The sequence below is a fragment of the Macrotis lagotis genome, chromosome 2 (genome assembly GCF_037893015.1).
Source record: "Macrotis lagotis isolate mMagLag1 chromosome 2, bilby.v1.9.chrom.fasta, whole genome shotgun sequence".
Taxonomy (NCBI): Eukaryota; Metazoa; Chordata; class Mammalia; order Peramelemorphia; family Peramelidae; genus Macrotis; species Macrotis lagotis.
In genome coordinates, this window is record NC_133659.1 from 186,341,268 (window position 1) to 186,367,124 (window position 25,857).

The 25,857-nt window shown below is 39.7% G+C and overlaps 2 protein-coding genes across 12 annotated transcripts in view; both read left to right on the top strand.

Moving 5' to 3' along the window:
• LOC141513741 (signal transducer and activator of transcription 5B) overlaps nucleotides 1-14,015 on the top strand; it is a 67,156-nt gene extending 53,141 nt beyond the window's left edge. For all 10 annotated transcript variants that reach the window (XM_074223867.1, XM_074223865.1, XM_074223866.1 and 7 more), the window contains 7 exons: nucleotides 5,780-5,986; nucleotides 7,357-7,451; nucleotides 7,552-7,682; nucleotides 8,439-8,609; nucleotides 10,016-10,067; nucleotides 10,593-10,700; nucleotides 11,113-14,015. In XM_074223867.1, the coding sequence (XP_074079968.1) occupies nucleotides 5,780-5,986; nucleotides 7,357-7,451; nucleotides 7,552-7,682; nucleotides 8,439-8,609; nucleotides 10,016-10,067; nucleotides 10,593-10,700; nucleotides 11,113-11,239 (891 nt within the window). In that variant the 3' untranslated portion in view covers nucleotides 11,240-14,015. The remainder of the gene's footprint in view (nucleotides 1-5,779; nucleotides 5,987-7,356; nucleotides 7,452-7,551; nucleotides 7,683-8,438; nucleotides 8,610-10,015; nucleotides 10,068-10,592; nucleotides 10,701-11,112) is intronic.
• A 5,597-nt stretch (nucleotides 14,016-19,612) lies between these two features.
• On the top strand, nucleotides 19,613-25,845 carry GHDC (GH3 domain containing). Of its 2 annotated transcripts, none has more exons than XM_074223881.1 (9): nucleotides 19,613-19,872; nucleotides 20,024-20,296; nucleotides 21,166-21,302; nucleotides 21,531-22,044; nucleotides 22,461-22,653; nucleotides 22,859-22,930; nucleotides 23,304-23,437; nucleotides 23,828-23,916; nucleotides 24,125-25,845. In XM_074223881.1, exons 2-9 carry the CDS (start codon nucleotides 20,035-20,037, stop codon nucleotides 24,353-24,355), a joined length of 1,632 nt encoding a protein of 543 aa, XP_074079982.1. In that variant the 5' UTR covers nucleotides 19,613-19,872; nucleotides 20,024-20,034; the 3' UTR covers nucleotides 24,356-25,845. The 2 variants fall into 2 exon arrangements, with proteins under 2 accessions (XP_074079982.1, XP_074079983.1); XM_074223882.1 differs by having other exon boundaries at nucleotides 19,719-19,872; nucleotides 19,980-20,296.
• Nucleotides 25,846-25,857: the final 12 nt, after the last annotated feature.

A 25,857-nucleotide genomic window follows, 5' to 3' on the forward strand; every position in this document is an offset into this window, starting at 1 on the left:
CTCTTTAGTTCCTTCTAGTTCCTTTTAAACCCTAGGAGAGGGTGAGGCCAGCAAAGCCCCTACAAGCTAAAAAAAATTACATCATGATTTCCTTCCTCTCTGAAAAAGAAGCTCACAGTGCTTGCTTTTCGATTACCTTTAAGGTTTTTCAAAATATTATGATTTTTTCACTTCATTCCAGAGTTGTTATTCAAGGAGTTTGTGGGCTGATAGGTAGTATTGCTATTTGAAAATTGTTGGGGTGGCTAGGTGGTGCAGTGGATAAAGCACTGGCCCTGGAGTCAGGAGTACCTGGGTTCAAATCCGGTCTCAGACACTTAATTACCTAGCCATGTGGCCTTGGGCAAGCCACTTAATCCCATTTGCCTTGCAAAAAAAAAACCTTTAAAAAAAAAGAAAAGAAAATTGTCCATATTGCTTTATAAGGGAAAGTTGATTACATTGTATTTTCTAGCAGAAGTTGTTTCAGAAAAGATCAGTTATCCTTATTATAACTCCCTTAGTACTTATACTGACCAGAGCCTAAGATATGAGCTCTTTCTGGGTGGAGATGACAAGCATCACTTAGTATCCATGTCAGTGTTCTTTAAAATACAATTTACTCTCTTTTGCTGCCATCAGGAGGACTCTGTGAAACAATTTCTTGAAATACTTAAGATGACTTCACCTTAATTTAAGATTTTAAAAAAATACTCTGTCCCAAAATGATCTGGTTCTGATGAGAAGAAACCAGTCTTAGTCTGTAAAATCTATGGACAGAATGACTAGGTTCTTCCTCCTTCCTTTTCCTGCTTACCACATGGCCTCAAATTCTCACATAATCTTGTCCAACCCATAACATTATTGGAAAAGTATCTTTTGTAATATATCAGTGAAATAGACTAGACAAGGAAGAATCAGAAATAATTTAACTCAAGTCATTCAGAGTTTGATAAACCTAAAAATGTAAATTATCTAGGAAAGAATTCCCAATTTGACAAGAACTACTAAGAAAGCAGGAGAGTGATGTGGCAAAAATTAGGTTTATACCAACATTTTACCCCAAATTCCATAATAAATTCAAAATGGATACATGATTTTTTAAAATGTTATTGTCATTGTATAAAATGTTCTCCTGGTTCTGTTGCTTAATTCTTCTTTAATTCATTCTCAATTTTCTCTGAAACTATCCTTTTCATTATTTCTTATGGCACAATAGATATCTGTTACACTTATATGCTAAAATTTGTTCAGCCATTCCTAATTGATATACACTTCCTTAGTTCCCAATTCTTTGCCACTGAATAAAAAGAGCTACCATAAATATTTTTGTATATGTGGACCTTTTCCTCTTTTTTTTTTATCTCTTTGGGGTAATACTATAGTAGGGTCAAAAAATATGCACAGTTTAGTAATATTTTGGATACAGTTCTATAGTGACACCAACAATGCTTACATTAATGTACCTATTTCATATATTTGTCACAAGTATGGATAAGGTATGAATTTTTAACCAGGTAAGAGACAAAGGCAAATCCAAAAGATAAAAAAAAGTAATTCTGATTACAAGATGTTGAATAGCTTTTGCACAAGTTAAATGAGTTCATCTAAGAATAATAAGGGAAGTCTTTGACAGGAGAAAATATTTTATAAAATATATTTGATAAGAATTTGATGTGGAAAACTAGCAGAAATATTTGACTTCAATAAAAGCTATCCCCAGTAGAAACAAAGTCCAAAGATATGAACATACAATTCTTAAAAGAAAAATTGCAAATCATTAACAAACCCATATGAAAAATGCCCCAAATTACATACTAAAGAAAAATGCACATCACAATACCCTGTGGTTTCACTTAGTTGCCAGCAAATTGACAAAGACAACAAAAGATGAAATAATCATTGTAGGAGAGGTTGTAGAAAAATAGAAGTGTTAACTTGTTAGTGGAGCTGTGAATTGATCTAACAATTCTGGAAATCATTTTGGCATTATGCATGTAGTGATAAAAATGTCCATACCCTTGCCTAGAGGTTCTATTGCAAAGGAGGTCATTGACAAAAAGTATTGATGGCAGTACTTTTTGGCATGCCAAAAAACTAGAAATGCATTTCCATAGATTGAGAAATGGCTAAGCTAATTTTGAACCTAATAGAATATTACTATACTATAGAAATGATGAACAGGATGAACCCTGGAAAAACGCATGTAAACAGCAATTAAGTAAAAGTTCATGCAAAGTAAAGTAAACAGAGCCAAGAAAAGAAGATGCACATTGGTTACAACAGTAAAATTATGCAACAGCATAATTATACAACAGTATAAATTAACTGGAAACAACCATAACCACAAGTCCATTGAAACTTTATGTTGTAAAATGATTAAAGAACAAATTTGACCCCCTCCCAAAAAGAGGCATGAGGATACACCCCCCCCCCTTACTCCTTTGCAGATATTGGGATCCATGAAACTTTGTGCGTAATGTCAGACTTTTTCAATATTATTTTGTTTTCAAATTTTTTTCCTTTAAAAGAATGTTTATATGAGAGAAGTGTTATATCAGTGGCAGCTAGGTAATACAATGGATAGAGAGCTGAACTTAGAATCAAATTGCATCTTCATAAGTTCAAATCTGACCTCAGATACTCATTAGCTGTGTGACTTTGGACAAGTCACTTAACCCTGTTTTGCCTCAGTTTCCTCATCTATCAAATGAGGTGGAGAAGTCAAGGGCAAACAACTCCAGGATCTCTGCCAAGAAAACCTCAAATGGAGTTATTAAGATTAGGACATAACTGAAAAACAACTGAAGAACAAACTGTAAGAGAGAACTTTTTTTTTTTTAGGTTTTTGCAATGCAAATGGGGTTAAGTGGCTGGCCCAAGGCCACACAGCTAGGTAATTATCAAGTGTCTGAGACCGGATTTGAACCCAGGTACTCCTGACTCCAGGGCCGGTGCTTTATTCAGTGCACCACCTAGCCACCCCAAGAAAGAACTTTTAAGGGCTTTCTGGAAGGAAGGTAGGGGAGAGATTTACACAGGGAGGATTACCTTTGTGTTGTAAAAACAAAAGATATCAAGAAAAATCTGCATTTAAAAGAAGTAAACTAAGATTTGTCCAACATTATTTTTTTTTAGTTAAAGATATTTATTTTGAGTTTTTACAATTTTTCCCCCATCTTACTTCCCTCCCCCACTCCCCACAGAAAGCAATTTGTCAGTCTTTACATTGTTTCCATGTTGTACATTGATCCAAATTGAGTGTGATGAGAGAGAAATCATATCCTTAAAGAAGAAACATAAAGTATAACAGATAACAAGATCAGACAATAAAATAAAATCAGTTTTTTTTTATAAATTAAAGGGAATAGTCCTTGAACTTTGTTCAGACTCCATGGTTCTTTATCTGGATACAGATGGTATTCTCCATTGCAGACAGCCCCAAATTGTCCCTGATTGTTGCACTGATGAAATAAGCGTGTCCATCAAGGTTAATCATCACCTCAATGTTGCTGTTACAGTGTACAGTGTTTTTCTGGTTCTGCTCATCTCACTCAGCATCAGTTCATGCAAATCCCTCCAGGCTTCCCTGAATTCCCATCCCTTCTGGTTTCTAATAGAACAGTAATGTTCTATGACATACATATACCACAGTTTGCTAAGCCATTCCCTAATTGAAGGACATTTACTTGATTTCCCATTCTTTGCCACCACAGACAGGGCTGCTATGAATATTTTTGTACAAGTGATATTTTTACCCTTTTTCATCATCTCTTCAGGGTGTAGACCCAGTAGTGGTATTGCTGGATCAAAGGGTATGTACATTCTTGTTGTCCTTTGGACATAATTCCAAATTTCTCTCCAGAAAGTTTGGATGAGTTCACAGCTCCACCAACAATGTAATAGTGTCCCAGATTTCCTGCAACCCTTCCAACAATGATCTCCTCATCTGTAAATTGCCTTTGCATATCCTTTGACCATTTGTCAACTAGGGAATGGCTTTTTTTAAAAAATATGACTCAGTTCTCTGTATATTTTAGAAATTAATCCTTTGTCAGAAACTTTAATTGTAAAAATTGTTTCGCAGTTTACTACATTTCTTTTGATCTTGGTTGCAGTGGTTTTATCTGTGCAAAAGCTTTTTAATTTAATGTAATCAAAATCTAGTTTGTTTTTAGTGATATTCTCCATCTCTTCCTTAGTCATAAACTGCTTCCCTTTCCATAGATCTGACAGGTAAACTAGTCCTTGATCTTCTAATTTGCTTATAGTATTGTTTTTATGTCTAAATCCTATATGCATTTGGATCTTATCTTGGTAAAGGGTGTTAGGTGTTGGTCTAATCTAAGTTTCTTCCATACTGACTTCCAATTTTCCCAGCAGTTTTTATCAAAGAGAGAGTTTTTAGGGGCGGCTAGATGGTGTAGTGGATAAAGCACCAGCCTTGGAATCAGGAGTACCTGGGTTCAAATCTGGTCTCAGACACTTAATAATTACCTAGCTGTGTGGCCTTGGGCAAGCCACTTAACCCCATTTGCCTTGCAAAAACCCAAAGAGAGAGTTTTTATCCCAATAGCTGGACTCTTTGGGTTTATCAAACAGCAGATTACCATAATCGTTTCCTGCTATTGCACCTAGTCTATTCCACTGGTCCACCACTCTATTTCTTAGCCAATACCAGACAGTTTTGATGATTGATGCTTTATAATATAATTTTAGATCAGGTAGGGCTAAGTCCCCTTCTTTTGCACTTTTTTTTCATTAAATCCCTGGAAATTCTTGACTTTTTATTTCTCCATATGAATTTACTTAAAACTTTTTCTAGGGGTGGCTAGGTGATGCAGTGGATAGAGCACCGACCTTGGAGTCAGGAGTACCTGAGTTGAAATCCGGCCTCAGATACTTAATAATTACCTAACTGTGTGGCCTTGGGCAAGCCACTTAACCCTTAAGCCTTGCAAAAAAAAAACCTAAAAAAACTAAAAAAAAACTTTTTCTAACTTATTAATCTTTTGGAATTTTGATTGGTAGGGCACTAAACAGGTAGTTTAGTTTTGGTAGAATTATCATTTTTATTATAGTAGCACTACCTATCCATGAGCAGTTGATGTTTGCCCAGTTATTTAAATCTGATTTAATTTGTGTGAGAAGTGTTTTATAATTGTTTTCAAAAAGTTTCTCAGTCTGCCTTGGCAAATAGACTCCCAGGTATTTTATATTGTCTGAGGTTACTTTGAATGGAATTTCTCTTTCTAGCTCTTCCTGCTGTATCTTGCTAGTCAAATATAGAAAAGTTGAGGATTTATGAGGCCAACATTATTTTCAAATATGTGGATATGAGTGAATGATGCTGAGATTCAATCCATTGCACTCTGGCTTTCTTCATTATTAAGTGCCAGAGCTTATCCATATCCTTATCATATCCATTAAATCCCTCTTCTCTCCATAAAACTATCTAACAAAAGCACCAGAGTCTTGGTGTGATTTTTCAATCTTAGCTGTCTTCCCACAGTTTTGAACTATTTCTCTTACAGAGGGAGCCTACCCTGAAACGTCTTTCTTAGTCATGCATATGAGGCTAAAGTGGGAATGTCTGAGCTTGGTGGGATAGTATACCTCTCAGGAACTGTGGGATCTTTGTCCTAAGGCTTCCTACTTATTCTTAGTGTAGATAATTTTTTCTTCTGAAGGAATTTGATTAGTTAGCTATTTCTTGTATACTTTTAGACCTTCTTCCTTTGCAGAATATATACCTTTCTCTGACTTGTTCTTAGTCTCTTTATCATTTCCTCTTGTCCAGGGCCGGGTGCCATTTGCTGTTCCTGATAAAGTCCTGTGGCCCCAGCTGTGTGAGGCTCTCAACATGAAGTTCAAGGCAGAAGTGCAGAGCAACCGAGGCCTGACAAAAGAGAACTTGGTGTTCTTGGCTCAGAAACTGTTCAACAGCAGCAGCAACAACATGGAGGATTACAACAGCATGGCCATTTCTTGGTCCCAGTTCAACAGGGTGAGGGGAATGGGGGTCAGGTGACTGCACACCTCGGGAGAATCTTTCACAATAGAAATTTTGAGGAGTTTTCTTCTAATCCTACTTCTATGGCCTCTACCCTTCACTATTAAGAGACACTATTGGCAACTTTTTTTAATAAAAGACTCAGCCAGATTTTGGAATAGAGAAAATGTTCCTGGAGATTAAGTTTTATTGCTCATAGGCTCAAAGCAATTAGACTTGCAAGCACATTTAGTCAATTTTTGTCCCTCATAATAAAAACATAAAATGAAGCAAAACATAATTAAAACCAGAGAGAAGAGAAGTGTTCAGGAAAAGTATGATTTATGGTGTTTCATTTACTCTCATCCTTTAAATTTTTTTGTAATATAAGATTATTCCCCACTCAAACTATTACATTACTTAACTATTATATTATTTCTCTAAACTCCTAGTGGTGACTTTACCTTTATACAAGGATGTTTATTTAGAGATCAGTTACTTTATCTTTTGGATTGGGAAAGAAAAATTTCAATTTAAGAATAATTAATTAATAATTAAGAAAACTGTTTTCAGCATCATTAGCTCAGATAACTGATAATTCTGTTATTTTGATTCCTGGCTCTTTAAAATGATTTGTTAACCTGTTTAGTTTAAGGGCATTGGCAGCCTGTGCTATTTGATGATAAGGTATTCTTGGTTTCATGGGTTGATCTGGTCAGTGTCAATTGAAAAAACTGTGGTGTTTGAAAGCCATGGATATTGTTCTGGGGTGTCTCTGCTCCTTGTTCCCTTTGTACCATCCTCAGTTCACTTCCTTTCCAATCAGTAAATACATATTAAGTGTTTAGTCTAAGTAGGAGTTGATGTGACCCATTTACCAATGAGGAGGATGGGGTAGGTAGGTGGCACATTGAATAGAGCAACAATTCTGGAGTCAGGAGCACCTAAGTTCAAATTCAGCTTCAGACACTTAAAAATCATATTACCCTTGGCAAGTCACGTAACCCTGATTGCCTTCCACAAAGCACATACACAGAAATAGAATGGTATATTATTATAAAATGTGATGGGGCAAAGAAGAAGCACTAAGGAGAGCTGTCAGAGAATCTGTGAATGGGTCAGGGAAGAACTGAGGTGCTGGTCCACAACAGGAAAAAAAAAAGATTTCAATCTCTCCTGAATATACTCTTTTGGGTAATAATTCTGTTGGTGAAACTCAGAGGCAAAGATTCGTGAAGGTAAGATGTGACAGATGGTTGTTTTCTGTTTATTTGGTTGCAACTTCAATTAAAAAAAAAGACTTGAATTCCAAATGTCTTTCATACTCCTTTCCTCCTTCCTTTCCTTCAGGATTTAAAAAATTGTTTTATTGTGTCAAAACACAGGAGAACTTACCTGGACGGAATTACACTTTCTGGCAGTGGTTTGATGGGGTGATGGAAGTTTTAAAAAAACATCTCAAGCCTCATTGGAATGATGGGTGAGAGTCTATTAATACTTGGCTAGAAATAAAGGAAAAAGTTTTCCTTTTAGGGAATAAAGCTTCACATGTTTTTTTCTCCTTTTGTTTCTGTGACTAGGGCCATCTTGGGTTTTGTGAACAAGCAACAGGCCCATGACCTACTCATCAACAAACCAGATGGGACCTTCCTGCTTCGCTTTAGTGACTCTGAAATAGGGGGCATCACCATTGCCTGGAAATTTGACTCTCGTAAGTATGCTCCTTTGTCCTTCTTGAATAAAACAACCAACCACCATTACATTACCACCACCACTACCATCAAAAAGGTAGTTGCTTCACCTTAGGTTAGCTACCTTTTTTTATAAAATTGTTTCTCTCTCAGTTGAGAAATTAAACTGACTTCATTATACAGCATCCTCAGAATTCATGTTGTTTTTTTTGGGGGGGGGGAACATTGTCTTAATATTTGTTGTAGTAAAAATATATTTTTAGGTCATATAGATGCTCTTGGTACAGTATCATTTGGATCATTTTAATTGTGCCTTCAGTCCTTAAACTTTTAAGGGCATTATCAGTGGTTGTCCTGTCTAGCCCTGAACTTAGAAGTGATATTTTGAAGAACTTTGAGAGGTTCTATTTGTTTTTCTGAATAAAATGTAATTATATAAGTTATCATTCTTATTTGCCAACATATGTATATTGCTTTTTTTTAAGACAAAAGAGGTGAAAAATTAAGAATTCATTTCCTCCCAAGGGAAATAACTTGGCATTAGAACTGCATTTGATGAGGATTCATCAAGGATTCACACTTAGCTCACATAAGGAAAATGAGTGTATTTCTGTTGTCACTGATCTTAGTCATTACCTCTGACATAACCGGAAGGTGGCTCTTAAGAAGAGCCTTTTGGATGACAGTAATATTGCAGACCTTTGGCAAAGGAGAGATTTCCTGTTCCATTTTTTGAATGGAGATTTAGAATGTCATTTTTCTATTTGTTGATTTAGAGGAGAGGATGTTTTGGAATCTGATGCCTTTTACCACCAGAGACTTCTCTATCCGGTCCCTGGCTGACCGCTTGGGAGATCTGAATTACCTTATCTACGTATTTCCTGATCGGCCAAAAGATGAAGTATACTCCAAGTATTACACACCAGTTATGTGCGAGTCTGCCACTGGTAACAAAATTCAAAGTTTGATCTAGTTTTGATGTGTCTCATTGCTGCCTTTTCAATCTTATGTAGCAATATATAAACTTAATTTTCAATTACACATGTATTTTATACAACTTCTACAATACCCATGACAAGTGTTAATTATGAATTCTCTCTACCCCACATCCCTTATGTCAGCATCTTAAGGGATGAAAACTCATTTTTAAAGCTAGCATATACCAAGTAGAATTGAGAAGACAAATCTTCCAGGAAGAAAGAAAGAAATATTGAAAATTTCAAAGCTAGATGATTGCTTAATTACATGCAGTTTTTAATATACATATCTGTTTCCCTCTATTAGCATTTATAACCAAGAATTTCCTTTTATATCTATCTCCAAATGACTTCCTTTGACTAAATTATTTTTTTTAATCTCCTTTACTATTCTGTCACTTCTTGAAGGGAACTGAATTATTTAAAAGATGTAAAATTCAGTACTAGTTATCAAATCCTAAAGTTCTGTAGTCCTGACTAGATCAAGTTATGTTACTTATATACAAGCTGAAGAAGCTTATTAACCACAAAGAGTCTTATTTGGTTGGATCTTGATGCTGTTTCATGATTACTAACCTTGACCCAAAATGTTGATTCAGACCCTAGTTCTGCTAGTTACTGGCTGAATGAGCTCGGACTTGTCATGTAAACTCTGAGCCTCAGTTTCCTGATCTATAAAAGTGAGAATGAGTATCAAGTGAGATAGCATGAAAAGCCCTTTGTAACCATCAAGTACTCCATAAATAGGAGCAGTTAAATTAGTCTTCTGATGCTTATTCTAATTTTTGCTTCTAGGAAATAATGCTATGTTTTCCTATTTCTGAGTGGGACTTTCTATAAATGAGCCTTTCACATAAAGTTGAATAGCCTAGTTTTATTCCCAAGGCTACTCTCCTAGGACAAGTTATATGGAGAATGAGGAAAACAATTAGCATTTAAAAAAAACCCAACTCATTGTATAAATAGTACTCACCTGGGAATGAGTGGGAGAGTGTCTTTTTCAATGCCATGAAAATGTCAAACTCTCCACTGCAGTATGAAAACAAGCAGGCAGGTGAATGGGGGAGGTACATTTTCCTTTGGGGTGACAGTATCTTTAATGTTTAATTTGGACTTTTAATATTGAAAATCTGGTTTGTGGTTGGGGGAATTTAGTGAAATTTGCCAATGAATTATATCAATGAAGCCTTTAATTTGCGTTTTCTGCATTGAGATGGTACTTTGTTGACTTTGTTGGGTAAAATTGGGGACTAGGTCTCTGGGTGCCTTTCTGTTTTACGATTCTAAAAGGAATACCATTTCTAAGGAAAATATTACCTAGCTACCTATTTGGGAGCCCCCACTGTCCTCACTCCTCTTCTGTCTCTCCTTGGCAGCTAAAGCTGTAGATGGATATGTGAAACCACAGATCAAGCAGGTGGTCCCAGAGTAAGTGCCAACTCACATCCCTCATATCCCCCAATCATATTCCATAAGTGCCCTGTCCAGTTCTTTCCCAGGATTCCTTTTTGAGCTTGGTTGTTGGGTGGGATCTTGGTTTTATCCTAGCATCAAAACTACATTTCCTTTTCTCAGAGTATTTGGCATAACTTCCCTTCCTATTTACCCCAAAAGATACTTCCTTAGGACAGAATTCTGCTTTACACTATCTTAGACTCAACTAGAGGTATATTAAAAAAGCTGAATCCCCAAAACAAATGACAATGGAGAGGCGACTGAGTTGGGTTTTCTTGAATAGTACTGACTGAGCAGAGGCAACCCTGAGGAAAAGCTATAGACCCAGTTTAGCAAGTACAAGCATATTGTGCTCAAGTCTCAAGTCCTAGAATCACAGAAAGAGATTCCTAGGGTCTTAGAACCAGATAAAATAGCTACTAGCCCTTCTTTCTCCCTCTAGGCCTGTTTCCCCTTCATCCTTTCAAGTTGAAGTCATATTTTTGCTTCTTCCTCCAGGTTTGTCAGTGCATCTGCAGATTCTTCAGGGGGCAGTGCCACATACATGGATCAAGCCCCATCCCCAGCCGTGTGCTCCCAATCTCATTATAACATGTATCCTCAGAAGTAGGTTGTATTCTCTTAGGGGCCCAAGGAGGTGGTGACCAATGTTGAACTGTTAGGGTCCCCTAGTGGACTGGGGTTTATTGATTTAAGTTAGGATTGGTGAGCTAAAGAGACCAATCTATTCAGTTGAAAAATGCCAGGGATCATCCTAGGGATGGGGTGGGCTGTTAGTTGCTCCGCATTGTCACAAGGTGTCCTTCAAACCAGTTTTTCTGTGGTTTGGGAGGGATTTAATTTGAGTCACTGGATACAGCTTTATTAAATGATTGACTCTCCATTTACCTATGAGCTAATGATATGGTAAAAATTATCTCACAGCAAAAGAATAAGGCTAATGTCATGTAGAGTCCTAAGATTAACTGGGGATGGGATTTCTTTTCAGGTTCTGATGATCTCTCTCTTTCTTTATCAGTCCTGACTCTGTCCTTGACCCAGATGGGGATTTTGACCTGGATGACACTATGGATGTAGCAAGACATGTTGAAGAACTCTTACGCCGACCAATGGACAATCAATGGATTCCCCACGCCCAGTCGTGACCCCTGACCCCTCCACCCCATAGCTCTTCATCCCTCGCCAGAGGATCGCTCTTGTGGATGTTTAATTCCATGAATCGCTTCTCTTTGGAAATAATACTCATAATGTGAAGTGTTAATACTAGTTGTGACTTTAGTATTTCTGTGCATGGTGATGCCAGTGGGGTGGGTGTGAGAGTGTGTGTGTGTGTGAGTGAGTGTGTGTGTATGTGTATTCAAGTGAGGTATTGTTCTCCCCCTCTCCTCCTTTCTGTCCAGGATTTGGCTGTGTTGTCAGGACCTTAGGGACTGTGGCCAATTTCTCTTTACTAAAAGCCAGTTTCTGGGAAAGGCTGAGCTTTGACTTTGGGAGGGTGGGGATGGATAGCAGTGGAAGGGAGGTGGCACCTCCTAATCAATGACATATTGCTGTTTCAGGCAAATATTGCAGTCAAAATTTTAACAGTTGTTGCCTTTAACTGTCCTTTGAAATTTTGATCACTGCCTTTTAACAGAAAAAGCCAGGTTTTCTTTCTTTTTTTTCTAGGTAGGGTTGAGAAATTATGACAGTTTGAAAAGATAGATGGAGTGGGGTAAAGAGTTGTGGGTTTTCTGTTTGGGGGTTGATCTTTTTGAAATACCACTTAGCACATATAAGTTCACCTTTTTGTGTGAATTTGCTCCTTTGCGGGAGAGAGAACGCATGCATGCATGAATGTTTGGGGATGTGTATGTTCAAAATGGGTACAAGAAAGACTAGCCATATATGTACATGCTGGTAGGACCGATATCCTGTGCATTTGGGCTATAGTGGAATACTAGATATTAACTTCCAGGGTTAAAAACAATAATTTGTTAGCAGCGGAAACCTGCAATTTGCATCTGATCAAAGACTTTTCCTTCCCTGCTTGGACTGTTGGATTCTAAAGTGTGAGGGTTTTTGTTTTTTTAAAGGATCACTTAAAGGGTTATGGATTTTATAAATGTTAGATGCCCTTTTGTTTTTTCTAAAATGTATCTTCTTCATTTCCTTCCTACCTCTCCCCACTCACATGTCATCAGAATTATTTCTTTTTACCCCAAGTCCTATGCCAGCCACACCCATTGTCACTTGCATTTCCTTCCAGTGTTTACACCAGTGTCTTGAAGATTTGATGGCATGAATGCCATCTGAACCAAAGGCTAGCTTGTTGAATTTGAAGTCCATGATCTACTTAATGTGTGATTGTGGGCAGTGATAGAGGTTTTGGGGGTTTGGTTTATTTGTAATGTTTTTGGTTTTATTTTAGTAAGCAGGAAAAAAAAGGGAAAAAAAATGAAATGAAGCCTATCATAATTTTGACTCATGGCAGTGTCTTCAGTAGCTTTTTACTACTGGGGATATGTGGGCTATAGCTAGAATGTGTAGCTGGACATGGGTTGAGGAATGAGCAGACACAGTCTATGGGTGAGGCCTATGAGGTTCTTGCCCCAGCCCCCTCTCTCCAAGAGAAAGGCATATGGCCATATCCAGGAGAGTGATGTCACTAAAAACCTTATTTTTATACTTGCTAGTAAATAAACAGATATTTTTTTAACAAAAAAGTTATGAATTTATCAAGTATCTTGATGTTGATGGAGAAATATTCCTCTTTAGTAAAGTATTTATTGGAAGGTAACTTTTTAAAAGCCTCTGTGTGTTAGCCTTGGCTCAGTTTTATATGTTGATTATTTTTTAACCTGGGCATCCACAGCCTGTCATTGCCAGGCAGTAGGAGTATCTCTTTGCCTCTCCTGGGAGAAGACCAAACTCTCCAGGATCACCAGCATTGGCTGTGGAATGTTGTTCACCCCAAGATATGGGCTTAATCAGGACTTCAGTCCTGAAGATGGAGGAGGGGGTAAAAGAGGAAGAGGAAAGTCCATGTTTCCTAGGTACCCAGACCTTTCATTAGGTATCAGCGAAATGACTCTCCAGATTGCTCACTTCCTGATTATCCCTTCTGAACAGCTTTTGGAGTCTCAGGTCCTGGGCTGAGACTTGGTCTGGCCTGGAGTGGCATGGCATGAGAATTCAATTCCTGTTCTGGCAGCATGTTTCCGCCAGGGGGCAGCACAAGAATAGGATCATAATGAAGTGCCCAGGCAAAAAGCTGAGCAAGAGAAAGCTGGAGAAATGTGTCTCTCTTTTCTGGCCTCCGGCCATTTCCACGCTGAAGATGGTTCTAGGAAGCAGGGATGCTCTTAAGCCTCACTCACTCCCTCATCGCAGTTCTCTAGGGATATCAGGCTTCTCAGATAGCATGAGGCCTGGCCACTTGCTTAGCTGCCCTCCCTCTTCCAGAAGCTGCTCCTGTGAGAAATTTTGGACTGAAATACATACATACATATATATAAATATACATTTATATATGTATGTATTTATGTATATATAATATTTGTTTTCTTTCTCCCTCTCCCCCCCTTTGCAAATTACAGAGCCAAACTTTTTGTTAATGGTGATTATTGAGAAAGTCAAGTTTTGAACATTTCCCCTGCCTTCCCTGACCCTCTCACAAAACAACAAAAATGTTTGAACGGTGTGTGGTATTCATAGAGTTTTGTGGGGGGTGGGAATACCCCAGAAGTGAGTATAATTTAAATAAGAGAATACTTTTGATAATTTTTCTTTTTAAAACTTTGTGAAATTATTTCAGATACATATTTTAGTGTTGAAGCAGATTCATATATAACCAGCCACCAATAAAGTATTGTGTACAATTTTGAGCAGTCACAAAATTGTGTATTTTATGTTACAATAAAGGCCTCCTGAAGAGATAAAACCTTTTTCATTTGATTTATTTGTCCTGTATATGCATGCAAAGTTTTGGGGGTGAGGGTGTTGAGGGCAGCAGGGCTCACAGTACAATGAATGAGCTTCACACTAGGGAAACCACCTTCCTGATCATTGTCTTTCTCATTCCTGAAAAAAATATGACCTATTTTGCTGTGAAGCTTCCCCTCTAATTAGATTTAAAGGTCATTCTCATAGTTGCCTCATGACTGCCTCCCCAGAATTAGACTTCTAAGCATCACATAAAGGGCCTGGATTCAGAACCTGACTGCTACTTACTACCCATGTGGCATTAAATATATTGCTTCTCTGGGATTCATTTGTAAAATGAGGGTCACAACACTAATGCATTGTTAGTGAAGTTGTGAACTGATCCAACCATTCTTGAAACTATGGCAAAAGGGATATAAAATGGTGCGTACCCTTTGATCCAGCAATAGCCCTCCAAAGTCTATTCTAAAGAAATCAGAAAAAAGGGAGAAAGACCCACATGTACAAAAATATAGTGGCAAAGAATTGGAAATTGAGGGGATACTCGTGAAGTAGGGAATGACTAAATGAATTAAGACATATAAATGTGATAGAATGCTATTTGGTAACATGAGCAGGGGCAGCTAGGTGGCACAATAGATAGAGCACCAGCCCTGGAGTCAGGAGGATCTCAGTTCAAATCCAGCCTCATACTTAATGCTTGCCTAACTGTGTGACCTTGGGAAAGTCACTTACCCCCTATTGCCTTGAAAAATCCCCCCCCAAAAAAATCATGAGCTTTCAGAAAAATCTGGAAAGATTTTAATGTGAACTGATGCTGAATGAAGTGAGCAGAACCAGGAGAACATTGTACTCATTAACAGTAACATTTTGTGAAGATCAACTATGATAGACTTATCTCCTCTGAGTAGTTCAATGAACAAAGACAAATCTAAAGGACTTGTGATAGAAAATGCCATCCAGGGCGGCTAGGTGGCGCAATGGATAAAGCACCGGCCCTGGAGTCAGGAGTTCTGGATTCAAATCCGACCTCAGACACTTAATGATTACCTAGCTGTGTGGCCTTGGGCAAGCCATTTAACCCCATTTGCCTTGCAAAAACCTAAAAAAAAAATGCCATCCACAATCAGGAAAAAACTATGGAGTCTGCAAACCAAAGCTTACAATTTTTACTTTTTTAAAATTTGTTTTGTGTTTTTTCCCTTTTATTCTGATTCTTCTTTTACAACATGGCTAATATAGAAATATATTAGACATGATTGTACATGTATAACTTTTCAGATTTTTGCTGTCATGGGGAGGGGAAAGGGAAGGGAGGAAGAAAGAAAAATGTAGAATTCAAAATATTACAAAAAGTGAATGTTGAAAACTATTGTTACATGTAATTGGAAAAAATAAAAGAAAATTTTAAAAATGAGGATCACAGAATTTCAAAGCAAAAGGGGCTTCAGTACCCTTCTAAACTAATATACACCTGGAAAGAATCCACACTGCAACCCACATCCAGGCTTTACTTGAAAAGTTCACAACTTCCCAATGCAGCTCTTTCCAATTTTGAATAGCTCTAAATTGTTAGGAAGTTTTTCCTGATGACATGACTAAATTTCTTTCCTTTTAGCTTCTACTGAGAGCTCCTAGTTCTGCCCCTTGGGGCCAAAGGGAGAAATTCTTATCCTTCACTCACAGGACAGCATTTCAAGTATTTGAAGATAGCTATCTTCCACCTCTGCTCTCCATCTCACACTGGTCTTCTCTTTTCTAAGCTAAGCAATTTCAGTTCTTTCAGTAGATCTTCAGTAGCCTAAACTCGACCTCCTTCATAATGCTGATGGTTCTTCTTGTATATTCTTCAGTTTATCAATATCCTTCTTAAAATGTAGCACTTCAAACTGAACATAGTATTCTGTTTTGTTTTATTTTTATTTTTAGGTTTTTTTTCAAGGCAAATAGGGTTAAGTGGCTTGCCCAAGGCCACACAGCTAGGTAATCATTAAGTGTCTGAGGCCGGATTTGAACTCAGGCACTCCTGACCCCAGGGCTGGTGCTCTATCCACTGCGCCACCTAGCTGTCCCTGAACATAATATTCTGTACAAAGTCTGACCTATGAAGCACATAGTTAGACTATCGTCTTATTTCTGGAACCAGTGTTTTTCATTAGCCTTTTTTTTTTTTTTAAGTTTTTTTGCAAGGCAATGAGGTTAAATGATTTGCCCAAAGCCACACAGCTAGGTAATTATTAAGTGTCTGAGGTCTGATTTGAACTCAGGTACTCCTGACTCCAAGGCCAGTGTTCTATCTACTGCGCTGCCTAACCACCCCTACATTAGCCTTTTCTGACTGCCATATCAGTCTTAACTTTTAAGTGTTAGCTTTCAATGCCCTAAAATTCTCAGCTGTTTTTCAAATTATTACTTAATCATTTCTCTCCAACTTTTGTGCTTATGAAATTGATATCTTAAACTCAAAGATAAGACCTTTTTCCCCTGTTAAATTTAATCTTGTTTTCAGTTCAAATCAAATATTTTTTGATCCTGTCAGTCATCTAGTATGTAACTTGTCCCTTTGCTATCTACAAGTTTAATAAAGTAGTCTTTATAAAATCACTGATAAAAAAAAATGTTAGCTATCATGGTTCACTTTACGGGAGACCCTCTTTCAAGGGCATTTTTTACAAGAAAAGAATGAGCTATTTTCTCAACTGCTTCCAAAAAAAAAAAAAAGGAAAATGATATTTATCTGGGATGGCCTGATTGATTTTTTCTTTCTTTTAATTATGGTCCACATTTTTTGGTCCACACTCTATCGATTCCATTTCCTCCCTCTCACTCCTCCCCACTGAGAAACAAAACCTATTATGAAAATATTTATTTCTATAAAACAAATTCTCAAGTTGGCTATGTACAAAAAAAATCTGAATCTGCCCTCTGAAGATTAGTAATATATTTATTCATCTGGAATTATGATTGGTCATTTTTTATCAGAGTTCCTAAGTCTCTCAAAGTTGTTTGTCTTTATATTATTATTATTAAAATTATTAAAATTAAACTTCTACTTGTTTTATTTTGCATCAGTTCATACAGTCTTCCCCAATTACTCTAAACCATTTCCTTCATCATTTTTCTCAGAGTACATTAGTAGTCTGTTATATTCATGCACCATAACTTATCATTCCTCAGAAAATTGGCCACCCCTCAGTCTCTAGTTCTTTGGCATGTTAACCTGTTCTTTTTTTTCCCCCTTTATTTATTTTTCATATTCATTTATTTAAATTTTGAGTTCCAAATTGTTTCCCTCCCCTCAGCTCTTCTCCCACACATTTAGAAGGCAAGCAAAATGCTATCAATTATACATGTGAAATCATACAAAATATTTTCATAATAGCCATGTTGAAAAAAGCAAAAAAAAAAAAGAAAGTGGAAAAAATGATTTAATCTACATTCAGAGTTCATTAGTTCTCTCTCTGGAGTTGGATAGAATTTTTCAATATGATTTTTTTGGAATTGTCATGGATCATTGTATTGATCAGAGTAACTAAGTCTTGATCATCATTATAATGTTGCTTTTATTGTATATAGTGTTCTCTGGTTTCTATTCACTTTAGTTTTTCTTTTTTTTTAAACATGAGCTAATTTATTTTTTCAATTGATATTTTATTTTATTTTTCAAATTAGATGTTATGAAAGTTTTTCAACATTCATCCACTTGTATGTGCATATTTTTAAGTTACCTAATTTCTTTCCACCCTCTCTTCTCACCCCTCTGCCTTCAGGGGCAAACAGTCAAGTAAATATTGTACATACACATTTGCGTTTAACATGTTTACAGATTAGTTATTTTTTGTATGAGGAATTAGGATTAATGGAAATGAAAGAAAACCATGCTAAAGTAAAGAAATACATAAGAGAAATTTTTAAAAAGTAAATGTAGTGTGCATTCAGATTCTGTAGGATTTTTTTGGTTTGGATTTTTTTCCTCCATATAGGGATGGCATTGTCCATAGCAGGTCTCCTAGGGTTGTCTTTAGCTCTCTGAACTTCTGAGAAGAGCTATATCCATCAAGGTTAATCAACTCACAATGTTGTTGTTAATGTGTACAATGTTCTCTTGGTTCTGCTTACTTCGCTCAGCATCAGTTCTTGTAATTTATTCCATGCTTCTCTAGAGCCTGACCATTCATGGTTTCTTATGGAATAATAGTATACCATAACATTCATATACCATAACTTGTTCAGCCATTCCCCAATTGATGGGCATCCTCTCAATTTCCAATTCTTTGCCACCATAAAAAAGAGCTGCTATGAAAATTTTGGAACATGGGGTACTTCTCCCATTTTTTATGATTCTTCTGGATATAGGTCTAGAATAGGAAGTACTGGGTATGATCAGCTTTATTGCTCTTTCCCTATTGCTCTCCAGAATGATTGAATCAGTTCATAACTCCTACTCACTTCATTTTGCATCCATTTACCTCCCAAGTTTCTCTGAAAACATCTTGTTCTTCATTTCTTATAGCACAGAAGTTTTCCATGATCGCCTCTTCTTGATGGAACTATGGTGGCATGCTAATTCTTTGTGATATTTTCTAGATTTTAACAATCAATCCTTTAGAATTAGGTTTACCTTAGAGAAAAAGTCAAATTCTTTGGCCTATGGTTGGAAGATCCCATTCTCTCCACAATTTTTGAAAATCAGAATATTTGTCCTGTCCAGGTCTGCCATATCTCTCTGTTTCTCCAGGATCTAAAGATCATTAAAAATGGGGGTGGCTAGGTGGTATAGGGGATAAAGCATCAGCCTTGGAGTCAGGAATACCTGGGTTCAAATCCAGTCTCAGACACTTAATAATTACCTAGCTGTGTGGCCTTGGGCAAGCCACTTAACCCCATTTGCCTTGCAAAAACCTAAAAAAAAAAGAAAAAGAAAGAAAAAGAAAAAAGATCACTAAAAATGGGGCATCTAGGTGGCACAATGCATAGGGCGTCAGATCTGGAGTCAGGAAGATGTGAGTTCAAATCCAGCCTCAAACACTTAATAGCTATGTGACCCTGGGACAAGACACTTAATCCTATTTGCTTTAGTTTCCTCATCTGTAAAATGAGCTAGAGAAAGAAATGACAAAACACTCCAGTATCTTTGCCAAGAAAACCCCAAATGGAGTCACCAAAAGTCAGACTTAATCTGAAAAGCCTGAATAACAACCACAGTGTCTCATCAATCATATCTATCAATTCCTTCAGTGTCTGAGAATGTGGTCCATTCCATTAATAAATCTCTAGACCTTTTCCCAAGTTGGTTCCTTATGTAGCCTCCTCTCATGCACTCAATCCCTTTACCTCTCTAGTTTTCTCTTACTCTGGAACTGTCCCCTCTCTGAAGCTGCAAGCCTTACTAGGAATGTTTGCCCCAAGAAACAGATGTTCATTTGCATGCTACTCACAGACAATCAAAATGTGCTTTAAAACCCTATTCCCACTCCCCAAGCCTGCCTTTCATTATGCCCTGCTCTTGTTTCTTCCTCTTCCCCTCCCCATAAAAACCCCAATCGAGCTAGAGCTCCTAACTTTTTACAGCCTGTCCCTTTAAGACACCCCTTCTACCTTCCACTTCCCCCGCTGCACACCCCGAGCTGCAGCTGGCCGCCTTCCCAGTGACCAGATTTACCCAACTGGGCCCTGCCCTTTAAAACTCCAACTCTTTCTGGTCCGGAAGAGGACTACTGTTTCCGGAAGAAACCCGGAAGGACCCTCAGAAACTGGGGTTTCGAGAAGAGGCTTTGGAACACCGAGGAAAAATAAAGGGAGGAGGTGAAAACGAGGGGATTGGAGTCCTGGGTGTCCTGGAAATACCACGGAGGTAGGTGGAGAAAACCAAACAAATCCCAGCAGCCACAGGGAATGCTCCTTTCTCCTCTCCCTCTCCCCTCCCCCCCATTTGCCTCAGTTGTCCCATGTGTGCCCCAGGCCAGGAAGAAGCTGCCATGGTTCCCTTATCCCTCTCCTAAAAGCTTCCATCAAGATGCTGCTGCCACTGCTATTACTACTCTTGCTGCTGCCCTTGCCCTTTTTACTCTGGTGGCAGAAGAGCAGAAGGTCCCGGAAGGCCTGGGGCCCTGTGCTGCAGCACTATATGGCCTTAAGAGCCCTGAGCTGGGCAGCAGCCTGGAAGCAGTGGCGACTGGAGAAAAGCACAAGACATGTCCATCGAAGCCAGGAGCAGGTGCTGCATCAGTGTCTTCAAGGACCCCGCACTGCCACGGACCCACTAGGGAAAATACCAGGTAGGTTTCTCCAAATGAATATGGAAATAATTCCCAGGTATAACCAATGTAATAACATGGAGGAATAGTAATATGACATTTGTTTAGAGCTTTAAGATTTAAAAGCATTTTACATATGATATCTCATTTGACCCTCACAACAACTCTGGGAGGTAAGTGGTATTATTATCCCCATTTTACAGATGGGGAAACTGAGTGTTTAAGCAACTTGCCAAGGGTCATTCACTAGAATTCACTAGAGACAGGACTCAGACTCTGGTCTTCCCGATTACCAAGTCCAGCACTCTCTCCATTTGTACCCTCTAGCTATCTACCACCACAGTGAGTAATACAGTGGAGAGAATGCTGCATTGGGATTTCAAAAACCTAGGTTAAAAATATGATTCTGCTGCTTACTACCTGTGTGATCTTGGGCAAATAACTTAATCTTCTGGACCTTTGTTTCTTATCTGAAAAGGACTAAGGTCCTTTCCATCTCTAAATTTATAATCCTATGAATAGAAAGTACATAGACTGAGAGAAACCACACACAAAACCTCTGGACCCAGAAATCCCCATAATTTGGTCTTAGAATGAGAGAGAGTCCCTACTCTAAGCAAGTCCCTTGCTTAACTGATTGGCCAGACATCAGACTGACAGAGACCTTTCCAAAACAGGAACTTCCTAAGTTAGTCACACTGTGCTGGTCCCAAACTCTGGTTTCCTTCCAGATCAGGCCCAGAAGTTCTTTTCTCTTTGATCCTTCTAGAAAAAGCCCCCCCCCCCCTTATATACCAAAGAGTCTCCTGGATCTCCCCTCTAAGAGATGATTCTAACGAAAGTATTTCCAATAGGGGTGGTGATGGTGGTGGTATCTCTGATTTTCACAGACTTGAATGATTTCCGGAGTCAGTTCCCTCTGGTTTGGCCTCACCTGGACCCCCATGGCAAGACAGAGGAGACAGATGAGAATATGGCAAAGTTGCAATATCACCAGTCCAATTCTACCCCCTGGGATTCTTTACAGGTAGCTAGGGGAAATGTCAGAGGGGCCTCCAGGGTGGAGAGAAGAGGGTTAAAGGAACCACTTTCCTCATCTGAGCTACAAATCTTGAAGCTCATACCCCATGAGTGGTGGGAATGTTACCTGGAAATTTTTGACACTGAGATCAGTTTGGGGAGACTTGACTCAGGCTTGGAATTGGGATAGGAAATAAATTGATGCTTCCCCATCCATACTTGTTTCTCTTTCCAGGTCACATTGCTGAGTTTCAATTCTCTGAAACAGTTGTATCCAGGGGCACTAGTCCCAGGAGGCACTGCTCGTTTGACCCTCACTTCCCCCTGGCCTTGCTCCCTCCCCTGGCCCCTGAGGCCCCTGGACTGGACTTATCCCTCTGGAACAGGAGCAGGGGACCCTTGGGCATTACTTCTGGCAGCTCTTGGAACCAGGGAGCTGCAGGTGCTAGAGGCCGGAACAGCAACTGAGTTACTGGATGTCTTCTCCTGCCTTGGGGCTGACTGGGAGGGGCTGGTGGAGGCAGTGGCTGCTGGCATGCCTGGCTTCTTGCCCCCTGCCCCTACTCGGGCAGCAGAGCTGAAAACTGAACTGGAACAGGGACCCCAAGGACTGGCTCGAAGGCTCTGGCCCCAGCTGCAGGTGGTGGTGATGAAGGACGCAGGGGGGCAAGACGTGGCCAAGGCTGCCTTGGGGGCTACCTGGTGCCAAGGGTTGCCTTTCTTCTCACCTATTTATGTAGCTGCTGGAGGTCAGGGAGTTGGGAGAGCTCTGGAGTGGGCCTAGGGTGGACAGCAGTGGTCACCTGGGGGTCATGGTTTAGACAGGTTGAAGCAGTTAGGGTCAAGTGATGGAGGGGAAGATTTGCTCCTGGAAGGAAGAAGAAGCAAAAAGTCAAGAGTTGGAATGGGAAGGGTCAGGGGGTACTATCAGGCAAGGCAAAAGTTCACAAGGCAATAGGGACCCTATCCTCCCCCATAGATGAGCTGGTGGGAGAATATGCCAGAATCCCTCTCATTAAGAGACTGATCTGGGTCCCACTTTTTATCCAGCTCTCATTTCCATATAGCTAGTTTGGGTAAGCTAAGGGAAGGGTGAGCTTTGTTCTGAAGTTCCTGGCTCACAATTTGTTTTCTGCCCCACCCTTCTTCTTCTTCCTACCCTCAGGTGTGATTGGATTGAACCTATGTGGAAAGCAGCTAAAGTCAGGATACCTTTTACTCCCAGGACCTCCCTTTGTGGAACTGTTCCCAGCTTGGGAGAAGAGCCAAGAGGAGGCCCCCTCCACTCTCCTATTAGGAGAGGCCCAGCAAGGGGAAGAATATGAGCTGGTGCTAACCAATAATGCTGGTCTCACCAGGTGATTCATCCCACCCCCAATCCCCATCTCACCTCTGCCCCTCTAGGTATTACACCGGCAAGATGAAGGTGGAAGGAATATTAAGCAAATGAACTCCTGGTAAAGCTGGGGATGAGGGAGTCAGGGGCTGAAGGAATTGCTCCTTGTCTTCCCTACCTTATCTCTTTCTTATTACCATTTAATCCCCTTTCTTTGCTATGAATAGGTGCCTCCTGGGAGATGTGGTCCAAGTCATTGACTTCTACAATCAGTGTCCTGTAGTCAGATTTGTCCGAAGGTGAGTGACCCACTGAGGGAAATACTAAGAGAGTTTTTCCAGGGGATTATAGAAGAGACTCAAGCTGAAATATCTCAGATCAAGATATCCCTTAGACAAACCCGTGGCCCCAAAGTTCCCCTGCTAAGAGATCTGGGAGAGATCCTGCAGGGCCCTCCCGAACTGGGAGACTCCAGGAACAGTTTGTCCTCCTAACTCTAAACCCTGACTTCTTTTTAAACAAGCCACATAAATCTTCTCCCTGAAACTGTTAGGAGGTTCCGAGAATCTTGTCAGCCCCTCCCTGAGGATTAGAGGAGAAAACATCCCTGAATGCTACTCTCCTTGGAAGACTGATCTGACCCCTTTGTTCCCTCCCCACACCCCTTCCTAGGCTGAATCAGTCCCTCAATATCCGAGGTGAGGGGATCTCTGAAGATGTGTTCTCTGGGGCGTTACTACGTGCTGTGGGGCTCTGGCCAGGGGCCAAGTTGCTGGATTTCTGCTGTGCAGAGAGTGGCATTTTGGGTAAGACATTTTTCTACTCCCTCTACTCCCTCTGCTAGGGTCATGCTATCCAGTCCCCTGCCTTTAAATAGGTGTATTTTTACCACCATTCTGCCCTCACTTCCCACTGCCCAGAGTCTCTCCAAGTTTCCAGGCAGATAGCAGTTCCTCATCTCTTGATAGAAATCCTCTCCACAATAGTATCTTCATTCATTCTGAAGTGTTGTTTCCCTTCCTTTTTCCTTCTCTTATGAAATAGCAATCTTCTGTTCTCCATTTACAAGTCCAGATGTACCCCCACACTCCCCCCAAATGCCTGTCACTTTTCTCCATGTACCCCAAAATGAGAACTAATGGGAGGTAAGAACCCATCCAGGATTCCCTCAAATAAAGTGTGGAAACTTCCCTTAGGCTCCTTCTCTGATGGCTCTGCCCCCCACTATGAAGTATTTGTAGAACTGAGAGGAGTAAGAGGCTTGTCTGAGGACCATCGCTACAAGGTAAGGGAGTAAAGAAAAAGGGGTTTTAGCTACCCCACTCCAGATCTGACTGTCCAGATGATTGGGAGGGAGAAAGAGAAACTTATCCAGGGAAGAAAACAGAGGAAATTGAGATGAGAAAGAGGAGAGAACCTAAGGTCCTTTTTAGCTATGATAAATCCATGATCTATACTCTGGATTAAGCTTTATCTGTCCTTTCTATTCCCAGCTGGATCACTGCCTCCAGGAAGCCTCCTCCACCTACAAGTCTCTCCGTTTCCGAGGAAGTATTGGACCAGCTCAAGTCCACCTGGTGGGCCAAGGAGGCTTTAGTGAACTTCGAGCTCTCCTCTCCTCCTCTCCTTCATTGATGCCCTTTTCCTCCTTTCCTCCAGAGATGCCCCGGATCCTGAGACATAAAAGCCTAATCCAGTTTCTGCTGAGGAGGGTAGTGTCTTGAGTGTTATTAGGTCCCCACTTCCATCACAGTATATCTCTCTTATATGTCTCTGTGGAAACCCATAGTCCAGGGGGATCTCTCAATCTAGTACCTCTGTGCTCTCTCAGAGTGGGGAAAAAAAGGCTCACTTGGGAACCCTTGTGGCCAGTTTTCCTGCCTCCTATCCAGCTTAAATAATGCTAATTTCAGCTGCCAGGCAGTGAAGGACTGTTAATGGGGGGGGAGGTAGTGTTATTGGAGGTGAGGGCCCTAGTAGATGAGGGACATAGTTCTTTTTCCTTCCCCTAATAGAACAAGTATAGGTGACTGTCTTGTTGTCTCTTCTGTCCCCATGCATAACCGATGAATTGATTTTTAAACATAGGGACTAGGACAAGGATAGACATTAGGCCTCTGATTTCATTAATATAGGGAATTTTCTGAAAGAGGAAACTCTACCAATGCCAGTCAGCATCAGAAACATTCTCTACTTTTTTTTTTTTGGCATGGCAAATGGGGTTAAGTGGCTTGCCCAAGGCCACACAGCTAGGTAATCATTAAGTGTCTGAGGCTGGATTTGAATTCAGGTACTACTGACTCCAGGGCCAGTGCTCTATCCACTGCGCTACCTAGCTGCCCTGCATTTTCTGCTTCTAAGAGCACTAAAAGGTGTTGGCTTTTCCAGGGTCACACACCCCATGTGTGTCTGAGGCTGGTCTTGAACCAAGGCCAACTGTCTGTGTGCCATACTGCTTGTCTATTCATTTTTTCAATTCATTTTTTTTGGTTTTTGCAAGGCAATGGGGTTAAGTGACTTGCCCAAGGTCACACAGCTAGGAAATTATTAAGTGTCTGAGGCTGGATTTGAACTCAGGTCTTCCTGACTCCAGGGTGACCTAGCTAACTCCTCTCTATCCATGTCTAAGAGATATGGTGTAAAATAGAAAATAGGAAGGGTGATTGGTGAGTCATGCCCCTGAACAAGTAAGAAGCCTCTAAACTAGAAAGGGAACACTCTGTCCTCTCCTCCTTCACCCTCATTGACTTAACCTTAATTTAATAGTAGCATTATCTCAGTTACCCAGTCCCTGTTTCTCAAGAGGTTGTACTGATACTGGCCAGGGAAGGGGTATCAGGTGGGGGAAACCTTGTCAGAGACAGTATATTCTGAGCTCTGTTGCAAGCACAGTTTTTTGGAATGTTAGAACTAAAAGGAAGTCTCAGAAATCATCTAAACTAATGTCCTTGTATTAGAGAAAAGGAAACTGAGGACAAGCCAAGAGCTAAACTCTGCTGTACATAGTGCCAATGTATTATTCTTTATTTCCATTTCACTCCACTATTATTCCTTCTACCTTGGTGTTATGCTAGAAATGGGGGAGAAGTGGGGTCAATAATATTAAAAGGGAATAGGAAACCTAAGCAGTTGCTGAACCTAGCCCATGAAATAGTGGCCTCTGCCTCCAAAGAAACCTATCAACAAGCCAGGTCACAATAAACTAAGATGATTATGTATAATGGTT

Excerpts from the sequence above, each read along its gene's own strand:
- GHDC (XM_074223881.1), top strand. The coding sequence starts at position 20,035 with ATGCTGCTGCCACTGCTATTACTACTCTTGCTGCTGCCCTTGCCCTTT. Across the intron at positions 22,045-22,460 it reads TATTTATGTAGCTGCTGGAG|GTGTGATTGGATTGAACCTA; the intron begins GTCAGGGAGTTG and ends TCCTACCCTCAG. Across the intron at positions 23,917-24,124 it reads CTGAGGACCATCGCTACAAG|CTGGATCACTGCCTCCAGGA; the intron begins GTAAGGGAGTAA and ends TTCTATTCCCAG.